The 14,199-nt window shown below is 48.9% G+C and overlaps 1 protein-coding gene across 1 annotated transcript in view; it reads right to left on the bottom strand.

Annotated features, from left to right (window-relative positions):
- CD164L2 (CD164 molecule like 2) overlaps positions 1-13,988 on the bottom strand; it is a 74,062-nt gene extending 60,074 nt beyond the window's left edge. Inside the window, exon 1 of the mRNA XM_015418603.1 lies at positions 13,865-13,988. Within this exon, the coding sequence (XP_015274089.1) occupies positions 13,865-13,949 (85 nt within the window). The 5' untranslated portion in view covers positions 13,950-13,988. The remainder of the gene's footprint in view (positions 1-13,864) is intronic.
- Between the last annotated feature and the right edge of the window lie 211 nt (positions 13,989-14,199).

Genomic DNA, 14,199 nt, shown 5'->3' with positions numbered 1-14,199 from the left:
CTGTGGGGGATGCTGATACATGGTGTATGTCCTTACAAAAAGCATGGCCTCTGCTATGCCAAACACTTGACGCAGCCAAGGCTGCTTACAAGACCCAGGCAGACAAGGGTAGGGTGGTGGGGGTCCCCCCCTCCCTTTCTTGGAGGGGATGGGCCAACGTCCTGTGGGGGATGCTGATACATGGTGTATGTCCTTGCAAAACGCATGGCCTCTGCTATGCCAAACACTTGACGCAGCCAAGGCTGCTTACAAGACCCAGGCAGACAAGGGTAGGGTGGTGGGGTTTGATCTGAAACCTGGGGATCTTGTGTATGTCTCGACCAAGAACATTAAGATGCTGCGGCCTAGCAGGAAATTGGGGTGGAAGTTCATTGGTCCATTCAAAGTGCGTAAAGTCATAAATGATGTAGCGGTTGATGTTGTTTTGCCTAAGAATTTACGTGCTCTGCATTCTGTTTTTCACATGAGCCTGTTGAAGAAGGATCCTGGTCCGTCTCCCTGGAGACCAACAGTTACTCCTCCTCCACCTGTTATTTTGGAGGGGGATGAACATTTTGAGATCGCTGATATCCTTGATTGTAAAGTGAAACGTGGTAAACTCTGGTACCTTATCGAATGGGTTGATTTCGGTCCCCAGCACCGCGAATGGGTGGAAGAAGGGGATATTCGGGCCCCTTACCTGATCCGTAGTTTCCACAGAAGGTTCCCGGACAAACCGGGAGGTCTCCCGCCCAGCCCGGGAGATCTCCCGCCCGACCCGGGAGGTGTGTTATAAGTGTATTTTAAGGGGGGCAGTATGTCAGCAAGCTGCCATTCTGTTTTCTGTGACCTCTGTGTACATATCCTTTCCCTGTTGGTTTCTATCATCCTGCTCCTGCGTTGGAATGCAAAAGATAACTGCTGGAGGTTGTGTGGGGGAGAAGATACTGCAATGCTTGCCTTTTGCTTTTCTCATGACTGCTGCACCTGTGTTTTGTCTGATGTTTTGCCTGGTTCCCATAGACTGGGCGCGCAACCGTTTCCTTAGCCCGCCAGCGGGAAAGTTATTCATTGGATCTGTATCTGTTTGAAGTTCCTTTATTATGCTTGACCTAACCGTGTATCCCCAGTTCTAACAAAGAACGTGTTTGAGTATGTCTTCAACGCTTTGAAATAAATTTTGCTTTTCTTGAAAACGTGGATTTATTCTCGATGCTTGGGGATCCAACAGAATGGAGGCAGATTTTAGTGATAGATTGTGTATTTTTGTCAGAAGATCTACATGTTCACATTTCAGTTCTTTCAGAACTCTTGGATGTATGCCATCTGGGCCTGGTGATTTGTCAGGTTTTAATTTGTCTATCCTCCTCTCTCATCACCTCAATCCATCTCAGGTCTTTCGAGACCCCTCCTGAAGTCAGCGGTTCTGGAGTGGGGGAGCACCTCTCATATTTCACAGTGAAGACAGGCGAAAAATGCATTTAGTTTCTCTGCCACTACCCTATCATCCTTTAGTAATCCTTTTAGCCTTTGGTCATCCAATGGCCCCACTGCCTCCCTGACTGGTTTCCTGCTACTAATGTATGTGACCCAGTAAGTTCTGAACATATACCGAGATGACCACTATCAACCACGCATGCACAGAAAGCAACATGCACACACAGAATGTTGTTGTTCAATCGCACAGTCGAGTCCAACTGTATGTAGAATGTAGAAGACTTTAAAATATATATCTAGATATTTATATCTCGTTTTCTCCTCAACAGGGATGCAAAGTGTTCGTAACAACCACCCTGTGAGGTAAGTTAGGCTGAGATTATGATGATCCAAGGCCATCCAGTGAGCTTCCAAGGCAGAGTGTTTATCCTAGTGTGACTAACCACTATGCAACCTGTCCGCAGCGACTCTGGAGATATGTAACCCTGGCACAGCAGTAAACTTGGAGAGTACCTCAATAGCAGCTACTCGTTTAACTGTCATAGTAAATGCCACCAATTGTGCAGACACAAAAATCACTTGAAGTGCTACTCACTATGAATGGTGACATTATTGCAACTTTACCAGTAATAGAGGGACAGGGGAGGTATGCCAGTGGGACACGGTGGAATATAGGAAGGAGACAGAGATATGGTAATGCTCAGTCCCCTTCCTACCTGCATCCCATCCCGAGAGATGCTGGTTGTGGGACTAGGAAAATATACCCTTCTCCAACACTGGTGCTGTGTAATGCCAGGTCTATTAACAATAAGACCTCTATTCTGCAGGACTATCTGGCAGAGCAGCGTATAGGCCTGGCATGCGTGACTGAGACCTGGGTGAGAGAGGGCGAGACCATCACCCTGAACCAGCTCCCCTCCTCCCAAGGTTTTTCGATCCTTCACCAGTTTCAGACCAATGGATGGGAGGGGTGCATTGCTCATCTGGGAGTATTTCTCCTTCAGAGCTCGTCCCGCACCAAAAATTGCCAGCATTGAATGCGTTGGCCTAGTGTGGGACGCCAAGGAGACTTTGGCTACCTGGCTGGTGTACCGAATACCTAACACACCAGCAGATACCCTGCTGGGCTTGTTGGAGGCTATATCAGGCTGGGCACTGGAATACCCCAGATTATTAGTTCTGGGGGATTTCAATGTCCGTGTTGATGATGCAGCTTCCTCTCAGGCCAGAGACCTAGTGTCATCCATGGTGGCACTGGGATTCTCCCAATTTGTATCGGCTCCTACACACCAAGTGGGTCATATGCTGGCTCTTATTTTTGGGGTAGGGATGAATGTGGATCTGGTAACTGCTGATGTGGTTCCATGGTCAGAAAACTTTGCCCTGGAGGCCCAGCTGAGTACTTCAAGCCCTCCTTGTTTAGGCGGCAAGCAGATTTATGGAGACTAATGGACCCTAGTGGGTTCCAGAATGCTCTGCAGGATCCAGTGCTGCCTGGCGGTTTCTTGGATGAGCTGGTGGAGGATTAGCATAGCTGACTCTCTGAGGGCTTTGACTCAATCACAGACACCCCGTACCCTCTTCACTCTTGTGCCAAGCTAGCCCTGAGGTATACCCTGGCGCTACAGAGGATGAAACAAGTGCTGAGACAGCTAGAGTGAGGGTGGCAGCGTGTTCGGGATGGAGCTACAAGAACCTCTTACAGGACATTTATGGAGGTCTATGAGATGGCAGTAAAGGCTACTAAGAAGAATTTCTGTGCAGTCTCCATTGCATCTGCAAGCGCTTGCCCGGCCCAATTATTTAGGAGAATTTGGTCGTTAACTACCTTGCCCCAGGGCAAGCAAAATGATAAGGAATTGGCTATTGGCTGTGAGGCATTTGCAAGCTATTTTTCAGATAAAGTCTCGCCACCTCACCAGGACTTCCTGGCCACTGTTGATACAGTAAGGGAACTGGAAACCCCTTTTCTGTCTTTGGGTCTGGTTTTGGACCAATTCAGTTGGCTCTCCCAGGAGGAAGTTGACAAGATCCTGGTAGCTGTGAAGCCCACCACTTGCCTCCTTGGCCCGCGCCCATCTTGGCTGGTCAAGGCCTGCAGAGATATGTTCAGGCCCCCCAAGGGAAGTCATCAACCTATCCATGTCTTCAGGGATATTCACAGTGGAGTTGAAGGAGGCAGTGGTGCATCCGCTCTTTAAAAAATATCATTGGACCCTACGGTCCCTGCCAAGTACTGCCTGGTTTTGAATCTTCCATTTCTGGGTAAGGTGGTTGAGAGAGCAGTGGCTGAGCAGCGCCAGGCCTTCTTGGATGATGCCTCCACCCTGGATCCATTCCAGGCCAGTTTCCACCCTGGCCATGGGCCATGGGCCATAGACTGCACTGGACCTCCAGAGACACCTGGATTGAGGCAGGTTGGCACTGGTGTTGCTTTTGGATTTGACAGCAGCATTTGGCACGGTTGACTACAATCTTCTGACCCACCGCCTCACTGATGTAGGGATACATGGAACTGCTTTACAATGGCTTTCCTCCTTTCTCCATGGTTGGTGTCTGTTAGGTGTAGGAGCAGGGCCAGGGTATGAATGTTTATGGGGAGGTAGTAAAGGACATTTCTAGGAGTCATTTTGATGCGTGCCTCCCTCATGAACCTGAAGAAATGTCCACCGCATCACCACTCCCTCACACCTCTCACCTCTTACTGCCCCTAAGAAAGCTCCTGGCAAACGTCGAGCCAGATACACCAATACTACAAGGAGGAGGCAATTTAGGAATGCAGCAAAGACATTTGCACATTGCACTCCCGCAGGGCACTGAGCTGCACAGGCCAAGTACCAGCAAGATCACCCTGAGGTGTTCAAAGCAACACAGTCTCGATATGAGCAAAACAATCCAGGAACACAAGTAGAGAGGCCATCATTTCGGTGGAAGGTAGCAGGAGTTGACTTAACAGACGACTGCTTCTTAAATGGGCAGTTCTATGTGGCCTGCTCCAGAGTGAGCTCATCAAGCAGCCTGGTGATCCCAGCACCTGAGGGCAGAACCACCAATGTGGTCTACAGAGGGGTCCTTCAGTGTGTGTGTGGGGGGAAGTACGTATGTCTCACTTCATTTCTTACACTACAATCTTCTCCGTTAGAATTCCTACAACAAATGTCACATTTCAAATTTCACATCATCAGTATTATAACTGGATTTATGGAACTTAAATACCATAGCGAAGCACGGGCATCAGGCTAGTATACAATAAAATCTTACATACATATTACAGTTCTGCAGGCAGGGCCTGTAGAACGGAGCTGTTCCACCAGGCCTTTGACTGAGGTGGCGGACGTTCAACCATCTTGGCCTCCCCTGCCCATGGTAGTTTATTATCTGACTAAAATCCTGCAGGAGGTACTATGGATCGCTCTGGAATTGTTTTCTTCGTTTTAGTTGCCATCTTGTTCTGATTTGGCTTTGATCATATGTTTATTCCTATTTTATTTTTTATATTTTATATGTTGTGAGCTGCCTTGAGCCCACTTGTGGGATAGGGCGGGATATACGCTGAGAGACAGAGAGAGGGAGACAGAGAGAGAGGGAGACAGAGAGGGAGGGAGACAGAGAGACTCCAGAAGAAAAGGGCCCTGTGCAGGGTGGGTGGGAGGCTCGGTGTGCAAAATTTAAGAGCCTCTGGACCCCTGGCCACCTTGGGGGCCCAGTGAACTTGCAAGCCGGAGAGGTAAGTGCACAGCTTCCCAGCATTGCCAGCAGGGTAAATCAGATTTGTTCAATGTCTAATCACTAGTTACCTGCTGTTCCCATCAATCTCAGAAAGGAGGAGATTCTGGGAAAGCCAAGCACAGGCTGGTCAGGATTTCTGCTCCACTTCCCCCACCCCAAATATCAAATTGCTCTCAGGCACCCTGCAATATCTACTCAGTGGATGCTAGTTTCTACTAAGGGTGCCTCACTAGATATTCTTCATAATCTCTACAAAAAGGCCACAGCACGGATCAGGATTATCCCAGACAGGGGATTACAAACAGGAGCAAGAGAATGTCAAGCCCCTCCCAGGGTGTCAACATCCAGACTTCAAAGGTAGGTTTGCACCTTACAGCTCTCACCCTAAAAAGGAACTCAGTTGAGCTCTCATAGAGAATCACACCTATGATTCTCTCTTCGGTTATAAATCAGCCTGCGCACCTTCTTGCTCTTAGCTTTCCAGCCATATTAGGGACATCCATAGGATGAGCAAGAGAACATTTTATGTCAAACTACCCGCAGCCTTCTGGTCTTAAAAAAAAAACCAGGCTAAATAATGTCCTAACATCAATTTAAAATGCAATGATTTCCTTTGTACCAGACATCAGCATTTGAATTACTCCCAGGCCACAGAAATCTCATGGCGTGTTCCTCTCACTGCAAGCAGCTCCGGGTGGGCAGAAGTAGATGAGGATGCCCCCCCCCCCCCCCCAACACATTTCTTTAATCAAGCACCAGGGAGGATTCTTCCTTCTATTTTGCAAGGAACTGGACAAAACCTGCCATGTGGCCTCGCCCCACTCAGAAGCAAGCCCCAGAGAATTCTATGTGACTTGCTCCTAAGTAACCACGCACAGGATTGCAGCCCTAAGGAAGAATTTGGGAGCAGGGGAATGCAACTGTCAGCCAGCAACACCCACTCACTCTGAGCCAGCCTGTCAATAAAGCAAGTATCCGACCTAGCGTGGGAGTCTCTTCTGTTAAAATGAACCTTAAAAAAATAAAAGTTAACCAATTACCTCTCCGTGGTGGAAAGTTGAAAAGCTGATGGGCCCGTCGCCATGGAGACAGTGTCCCGGCTACAGCACTTCTACTCTTAGCTCTGAGTGACTGGTACAGTAACCAATGGAAAAGTAGTACCTTGCTTTCCAGATTTCTAGCAGGTTTTTATGAGTCGAGTCATTTTTACTGCAGCAAAAGCACAGACGCTTGCGAATTAGACACCTCACCCAATGCCTCCAAATCCTGGCATGCTGCATTGGACCACAGGTGGGTAAACAACCCCCTACAAGTCTGTTTCAGCTGCCCCACAGATGGGGCCTGGTTCGCAGGCAACAAGGGGGGGGATGCAATAAACTCCCCACATGACATGCAAGCCTCCCCCACTTGCCAGGCAGGCATCTCACTCCTCTCCTGCCCCCAAACCCACAAGCTGCATGCACACTTCAGAGCACATGGAAGGGGATACGGTTCCTGAAAGCTCATTCAGGCTTCACATTTGAAATACATGTTACCAACTAAAGGGGACCCAGTCATAAGACCATTACGCTCACATTTCAACTATGCCACTGAAATGTGGCCTAAAGCTGTACCTGTGGTCTCTTTCCCCACGCCAGGCAAGTGTCCCTGGCTTCCTCTCCTCCTAAGAAAGGGGACCGTTTTTACGCCCCACCCGCACCCCTTACACCTCCAAGATCCTCACTGACCCTCAGCCACCAAAGCAAAACCCCAAAGCAGCCTCCAGCAACTGAGATTCTCAGTTGTTTACCCACCTGTGGTCCAATGCAGCATGCCAGGTTTTTCTTCCCATTTCTGCAACCAGCAGCATCCCATCAGGGCTTCGGGGCCCTACAGGGCGGGCAGGCAGGCAAGCCACAGACATCTGCTGGGAGCCAGTTACCACAAACAGCCCTCCCCTCCCCTGGCCTCTTGTGCAAAGTGCAGAACCAGAGTGGGGGAAAGGTCCACGCAAATGTGCCGTGTGGTGGAACAATGGAATTCCTCTAAATTCAGGCCAGTACATTCTACAGCAGTGTTTTCTTCCTGGAAGACTCACTAGCAATTGGTAACCGCCTACAGAGATCAAGAATGATCAGCCGTGCTGGGAAAGGGTGCCACTTTGGTACTTCTAACAGTTATGTAGAACAAGGCATTTTGGAGAGTACAGCTACTCTCAACCTACAGGCCTATATACCTGCCAGAATTCCTCCTCCTAAACAGCTCTTATAATTGTGGTCCCTGAGCTCTAAAAACGGATCTGGTCACTCTAGATTTCATCCCTGGATTGGTTTCGGATGAGGGATGATATACTCACACTGCTGTAAGTCACTCATTGAGTAAGTGAGAGGATCCAGTGGAAAGAGCACTAGAACTGGGGAAATTACTTCTAAATATACTTGCAGTGATTACAATGGAACTCTCACTCACTGAATTCACAGGGGATTCCTGAGGCAGCTCCAAACTCACTGAGCAGCCATGGACAAGCCACCATCTTTCAGCCCTGAAAAAACAGGTACTATAGTAGCCTACCTCACAGGAGTGTTGGGAAAGATAGGTGAGAGGAAAGAGTGTGATTCAGCAGTAGAACATCTGCTCTATATGCAGAAGGCCTCAGGTTCAACCCCCAGCAACTCCACTTAAAAGGAGCAGGAAAGGCAATGTGAAAGACTGTGACCCCGGAGAGCCGCTGCTAGTCAGTGGAAAAGACCGACCATGATAGCCCATGGGTCAGACTCAGCAGAAGGCAGCTTTATGTGCTCAGTGAGAAGCACTATATGGCTTGTGGTATGTTGCAAAGAGGCAGTGTAGTGCAGTGATAAGATTAGGTGGCTTTCTGTGAGATCCAGGTTCAAATTCCCACTCTGACTGAAGCTTCATGGTCCAGTCACACACAGGGGTCATTTCGTGGAAAAAGAGGTGCAGGAGCTCATTAGCATAACTCATTTGCGTAACTCATTTGCATATGCCACACCCCCTGACATCATCGGAAGTGTGTCAGAAGGCAACACCCACCGCTCAGGCTCCACGGGACTGTTTTGGATTGCTAGCTATCGGGGGGGGGGTTGGAATGTGCAGATCTGTCCTCGCAGAGGAGGGAGAGCTTGTACCTGAATAAAACTTGGTCTTAAAGGTGCCACTGGACTGTTTTGGACCGGGGGGGCTCTACAACTTACCTGGCTGCTTCTTGCTCTGACTGAGGGCTGCTGGGAGCAGGGGGTGGGGCTTGTTGCATGTGCCCGCCCCCTGGGCTCTTTACTGCCGGAGCTCCGCTCCTGTGTGCTCCTGCAGGAAATGACCCCTGGTCACACACAGTCTCTCACAGGGGTGTTCGAGGCTAATGCGGAGGAAGGGAAAACCATGTATACTGAGGCTCCTGAGCTCTTTGGAAGAAGGGTGGGATAAAAATGTATTCTATATTGTCATCTTTGTAAGCTTGAGCTGGAGGGCCCCTGTGAAGGCAAATTATGCCACTCCCACAAAACAATTGCAGGAATCAGAGCCAGGAGCTCTTTCCCAGCTCTGGGTCACTGTTGTCCATCGGCCCCAAAGCGTATGGGAGGGCTGATTGGGAAGCGCATCTATTTCAAGACATCTGTGAGTTTTTATGGCACTTCTTGTACTTTGCTTTAAAGCACTTCACGTCACTGGGAGAGGCAATTTACTTACCACTGTTCCTTCCCTGCCCTGTTCAAGGACTCCGGTTACACTTAAGAATTCGTTTACCGTTTTTAAATCTCCAAACAACTCCAGGGCACAGAGCTGGGGACACACCCCAAGGCCAAGCCCAGATCTCCTTTGTACCAACCAGGTTACACCACCACAGTGACAACATTGCATCAACCGGCCTGCCACTCAAGAGCAGCGTTTAAGGTCCTGCCCTGCGTTCCCCCACCTTGGGGCAAGGCCTTCACGGGGGTGGCACCTCAGATGTGGAATAATCCCCCACAATGATCTGCCCAGCACTTAGGCTGAGGTTTTAGGTACCAGGTGAAATCCCGTTTCTTTTACCAGGTCCTCTGTTAATATCGCTTGGGATTTGTTCCCGACTGTCCTCTCTGGGATTGTTTTACCGCTCAAGTTCTTTCAGAGTGTCTTTCAACTACGCCATTTGAAATTTTCTTGTGTTCCAAAGGTCAACGCGTACTAGATTATTCAAACAACCCAATGGATCTTGCTGTAGAATTCCTAAATTCATCCACCCATCATAGGAGAAAAGCAACTGTATGCGTCTACTCGTGCAGATATTGATCCCAAATAAATTACAATGTTCCTTTAAAGGGGAAAAAGCCTCCAAAGTGCTAATTTTTAAGTACCTCGATGGAATGCTGATGGGGGCAGGGGGAACCTCAGAGTGAACTGGTAGTGGCAATAGCATTCACATAGCAATAACAACAGAAAAGTCTAAACTGTTCAGTGATAAAAAAGTTAATGGTGGGTGTCATACTGGCAAGCTAGGAAGTAATTTGCATACAAAGAGATGCAGAACCAACAGGTTGGAATTTATCTTGTGGGGTTCCACAGAGCTCTCTCTTCTCTCACCCATACATCTATATCTATACACACACAAAATAATTTTAAAAATTAAGGCTGCTGAGTGAGATTGTCCGGAGCGTTGGGATTGGGTGTCACCAATATGCAGATGACACCCAGCTCTACATTTCATTATCCAAGCCTTCAGATGCATCCGTCTTGATTCTGGACCAATGCTTTGAGGATGTGGTCAGGTGGCTAAGGTGGAACAAACTGAAGCTTAATCCAAACAAGACAGAGGTAATGCTAGTTGGGAAGGCTGATATTCTAGAGCAGTGATGGCAAACCTTTTAGAGACCGAGTGCCCAAACTGTGACCCAAAACCCACTTATTTATCACAAAGTGCCAACACGGCAATTTAACCTGAATACTGAGGTTTTACTTTAGAAAAAACAACTCATACATTAACTTAAGCAATCCCAAATGCTTTCATTTACTCAAAATTATTTGGCAGAGAATTCAACACTTTAATGGTGGTCTGGGCCTGGCTGGGGCGATGGCACGCGTGCCCGCAGAGAGGGCTCTGAGTGCCGCCTCTGCCACCCGTGCCATAGGTTCGCCACCACTGTTCTAGAGGGACTAAATCCACTGAATCAATGGAGCGACACTGGCTTTATCAGGCTAAGAACTTGAAGGGGGGGGGATGCACATGGACTCTGCCTTGCTGTTTGAAAAGTAGGTTGGCATGGTGGCCAGGAGTGCATCTCAGCGGACCTGGCCACTCAGATCCGTGCTTCTGTAACCTCATGGTTAGATTACTGCAACACACTCAATGTGGGGCTGCCCTTCAAAACAACCCAGAAACTACAGTCTGTTCAGAATGCAGCAGCCTGACTACTGTCAGGGGTTAGCTGCCGGGAACATACCTGGCTCATTTTGAAACAGCTGCATTGGTTGCTTAATTCAAAGGGCTCATTATGACTGACAGTCATGACCTGGGACCCACATATTTGAAGGACTGTCTCCTTTCACATGTCCCTGTGTACCCACTACCGTCATCAAGCATCCATCTATTGGCTATCCCACCACCTAGGATGACAGCCCGGGCCTTTTCCATTGTGGCTCCGGCTCTGTGGACTGGGATCCCTGAAGGGGTGAGGGGGGCTCTCCTCCCCAGAGATCTTCAGAAGGCACTGCAAAGCCTGCCTGTTTGCCGGGGCATTTTACCTTTGGTTTTAACGGTTATTTTCGGCCACCTAGAATCACGAGAAAAGATGGGATATAAATGTTTTAATAAATAAATGCTATAACCTTTCAGCTTGTATTGTGGGATAATCACACACACAGCAGCCAATCCCAGCTTTGAAGCATGGGCATGTAAAGAAGGGCACGTGTGCTGTAGCCCAGAGACGCTGCCTTACTCTTGGGTAACCCCAATAACAGGGTACCCTACTTCGAACCTGAATCAGAAACCCACAAAGTCAGGCCAAGGAAAGCATTCTCAGCCCAAACCACAGAGCAAGCCAAAGCTCTGGGGAAGGGGTCTCCATTTTCAGATGGCACAAGGCAGCCCTCGAAGCCAGCCTCCAGTCTTCACCCACCCAGCAAGGCATGCATATGAAACAATGGCAGTTCCACCAGGTAACGTATCTGCAGTTCCAAAGGTCTCCCATTGGTCCAAAGGTCTCCCATTGGTCTGCATTCAGAAGCCACCTGGCAAATAGCCCTTCCGTCTCCAGAGCTTCACCCAGCCCTTTTGTGTGAAACCTGTGTCTATGTGAAAATCCTTTGTCTCCACTACTGTCCTTCCTGCTCCTTCCCTAAGGTACTGAGATAAACCAATCATACATTCAAACGTTTAGCGATCCTTCCTGATGCTAATCAGGGACCCATCTCCCACCTTTTGTCTAAACCTGGGAATTTATTCAATCTGTCATGGCAGGACCATCTGGGTCCTCAAACCCATTCAGCCAGCTCCAGTACAGCTACCCAACACCTGGGTAATCCCATCATTGCTATTGTGGACCCAGACTCTGCCCCTCTGAGACCTCATTGGTCACAATTAGGTTCTGCCCCTCCTGGCACCACACCCCCGGGACCTCTCATTGGTCCAGGTACTCTTTTGTCTTCACCTAGGGCAAACCCTTCAGGGTCTCCCATTGGTCAGCATTGTTTTCCTGTGTCTATATCCTCCAAAACACATGGCCTTAGATTGTATGTCTCCCCCAGATGCCAACTGGCAGTTCACCCCCAAACTACGTTTGGGCCATAATCTCATCACCATGGACTCCTGCACATCAGGACAGGTAGCATAACCCCATAACTAACCCTTCTATTTGCTATCATCACCTCTGTTTTCTTAGTTCTAAATTGCTTGCTCTTTTTTGAATGTTTAGTGTGTTTGTAATTAGGGAGATTCTTCAATAAAAACTAGTTAATTTACTCTTCAGATCTGGAGTCTTCCTACTGTATAAACTGGTGTGCAGTCCCTGATACCTCTCTAGCCTCCCCTGCTAATTTCCCCAACGGTGAGGCAGGCCATTGGCAGTAACAGTGCACTAGTTTCATTAGGCTGATGACATGCACTTACAACTCTTTGATCCTCTGCACTCTGGACAGAGTCTGACATTCTGTTCAATGTTAAGGTCTAATGAATGGTGACAAACTCCAGCCCTACACCTTGGGAATGTGCTCATCCACCACCAAACAGTGAGTTCATGTGCAAACCAGTGCTCCCTCTAAGCTGTGGAGTCTTGTGAGCAAAAATTCTGCTTTGTGAGCTACTAGCATTAAAATTGTGAGCAAGTGATTTGACTACTGTATAAATTGGTTTGCTCTGGAGCCATCCTTTCTGAGCTAAGACAAAAATGTGTGAGCCAGAAACTAAAAAACTGTGAGCTAGCCCACACTAACTCAGTTTAGAGGGAACACTGAAACCAACCATTCACACATACCAATGTAGGCACAAACTGCCTAAGACCCACATTCTTCCCTCCACCCCACAGGGGTACTAGACATACAGTATAGTGGTTAAGAGTGTCGGACTAGTATTTGGGAGACCCAGGCTCAAACCCCAAGTCTGCTATGGAAGCTTGCTGAGTGACCCAGTCACACACTCTACTTGAAAGGTTGTTGTGATGCCCCCCATCACAACAACCTTTCGAGTAGAGTGTGTGAAGGGGGAAATGTAAGCTACTTTGGGACCCTATTCAGGCAAAAAGTGGGGTATAAACAAATAATATAAATAAATACATTTATTTCCTAGTTTGCATACACTGTTCTAACCGCAAACATTCAGTTCCTATAATGACATTCACCTAGTGACAGACACACAAAATCTCAAGGCATATTCATCACCACCCGTAACCATCAGAACACTGGATCAGGACCACATTGTCTGAATGGGTCGTTGATACTGGGCAGCTGAATGTGTGAACTGACCCCATTGAAAGGCACACCATTATTCTGCTCCAGCAGCAGGCACCAGCCATCCGACCTGGATCTACAGTGGTCTGTCCTCAGATACAAACAGTGTTGGCATCAGGTGACACAAACACACCCCAGAAACCAGCCTGGATCCTGGTCAGTACAGTCATACATTCACCTCAACAAGGAAGTGGCTTCCAGGGAGGAATCTGGAAACCTGGGGCAGCTCCCCTCCCTCCTACAGGAAAACAAGCACAATTCAGGCAAATCCAAAAAGGAACATAAAAGAATTTAAAGTGGATTCACGATCAGGATAATTATTAAAAACTCTCCTGGGAAGGGAAATCAGGATAATTATTAAAAACTCTCCTGGGAAGGGGAAGGAGGAAAGCACCCTCGATAAACTCGGCTTCCCCCTCCCTTTCCGTTGTCCGAAGCTTCGAGTAAAGTAAAAATATATCTCACGAACAGATGAACACTTCATGCATCTGATGAGGCGAGCTCTGACTTACGCTACAGTAAAGTTGGTGTGTCTTCAAGGTGCCACGGGACTCCTGTTTTTTATTTCAGCAGCACATTAGAGGCCGGCCGAAATTATGCCACCCCCCCGGGCTCCCGCTTTCATTTTGCTGCACTGCCCCGAAAGCCTCCCGCCAGAACGTCCAGCCAACCAAGCACATTCTCAACAACCAAGTCGAAAAACTGGAGCCAGAACTTCGAGCACGACCCCCGGACGCCCGATCTTGCAACGGAGGGATTTGGGGAGAGTCTCCCGCTAGAAAGCCAACCCGCTCTCACCCACCTGCCTGGCTCGGGATCACGCGGAGCACGCAGAGCAGAGCACAGCAGAGCACCGCCCGGAGCCCCCAGGCGCCAACCGCCGGCATCGCGCCTCTCCGCGGAGAAGCGCCTTTTGCACGGGGACCGTCGCGATCAGCTGGGAAGTGAACGAACCTCGGTAAGCGGCAGGAACCGAGCCAGGGAGCACATGCGCGCAAGGAGGGAGAGAGCCGGCCAGGGGGCGTGGCAGGCAGGTGCTCCGGGGCGGGGCTCCAGTAGCCCCACCCCCTGGGTAAGAGGCGTGGCTTCCGTCTCGCTCCGGTGCAGCTGCGCGCGATCTCTTGCTGCTTTTCCAAG

Source organism: Gekko japonicus, unplaced genomic scaffold, assembly GCF_001447785.1.
Source record: "Gekko japonicus isolate JY-2015 unplaced genomic scaffold, Gekko_japonicus_V1.1 scaffold456, whole genome shotgun sequence".
In the NCBI taxonomy this organism is placed as follows: Eukaryota; Metazoa; Chordata; class Lepidosauria; order Squamata; family Gekkonidae; genus Gekko; species Gekko japonicus.
Note: the sequence above shows the minus strand (reverse complement) of the source record. Positions and strands in the feature narration are given on the sequence as shown.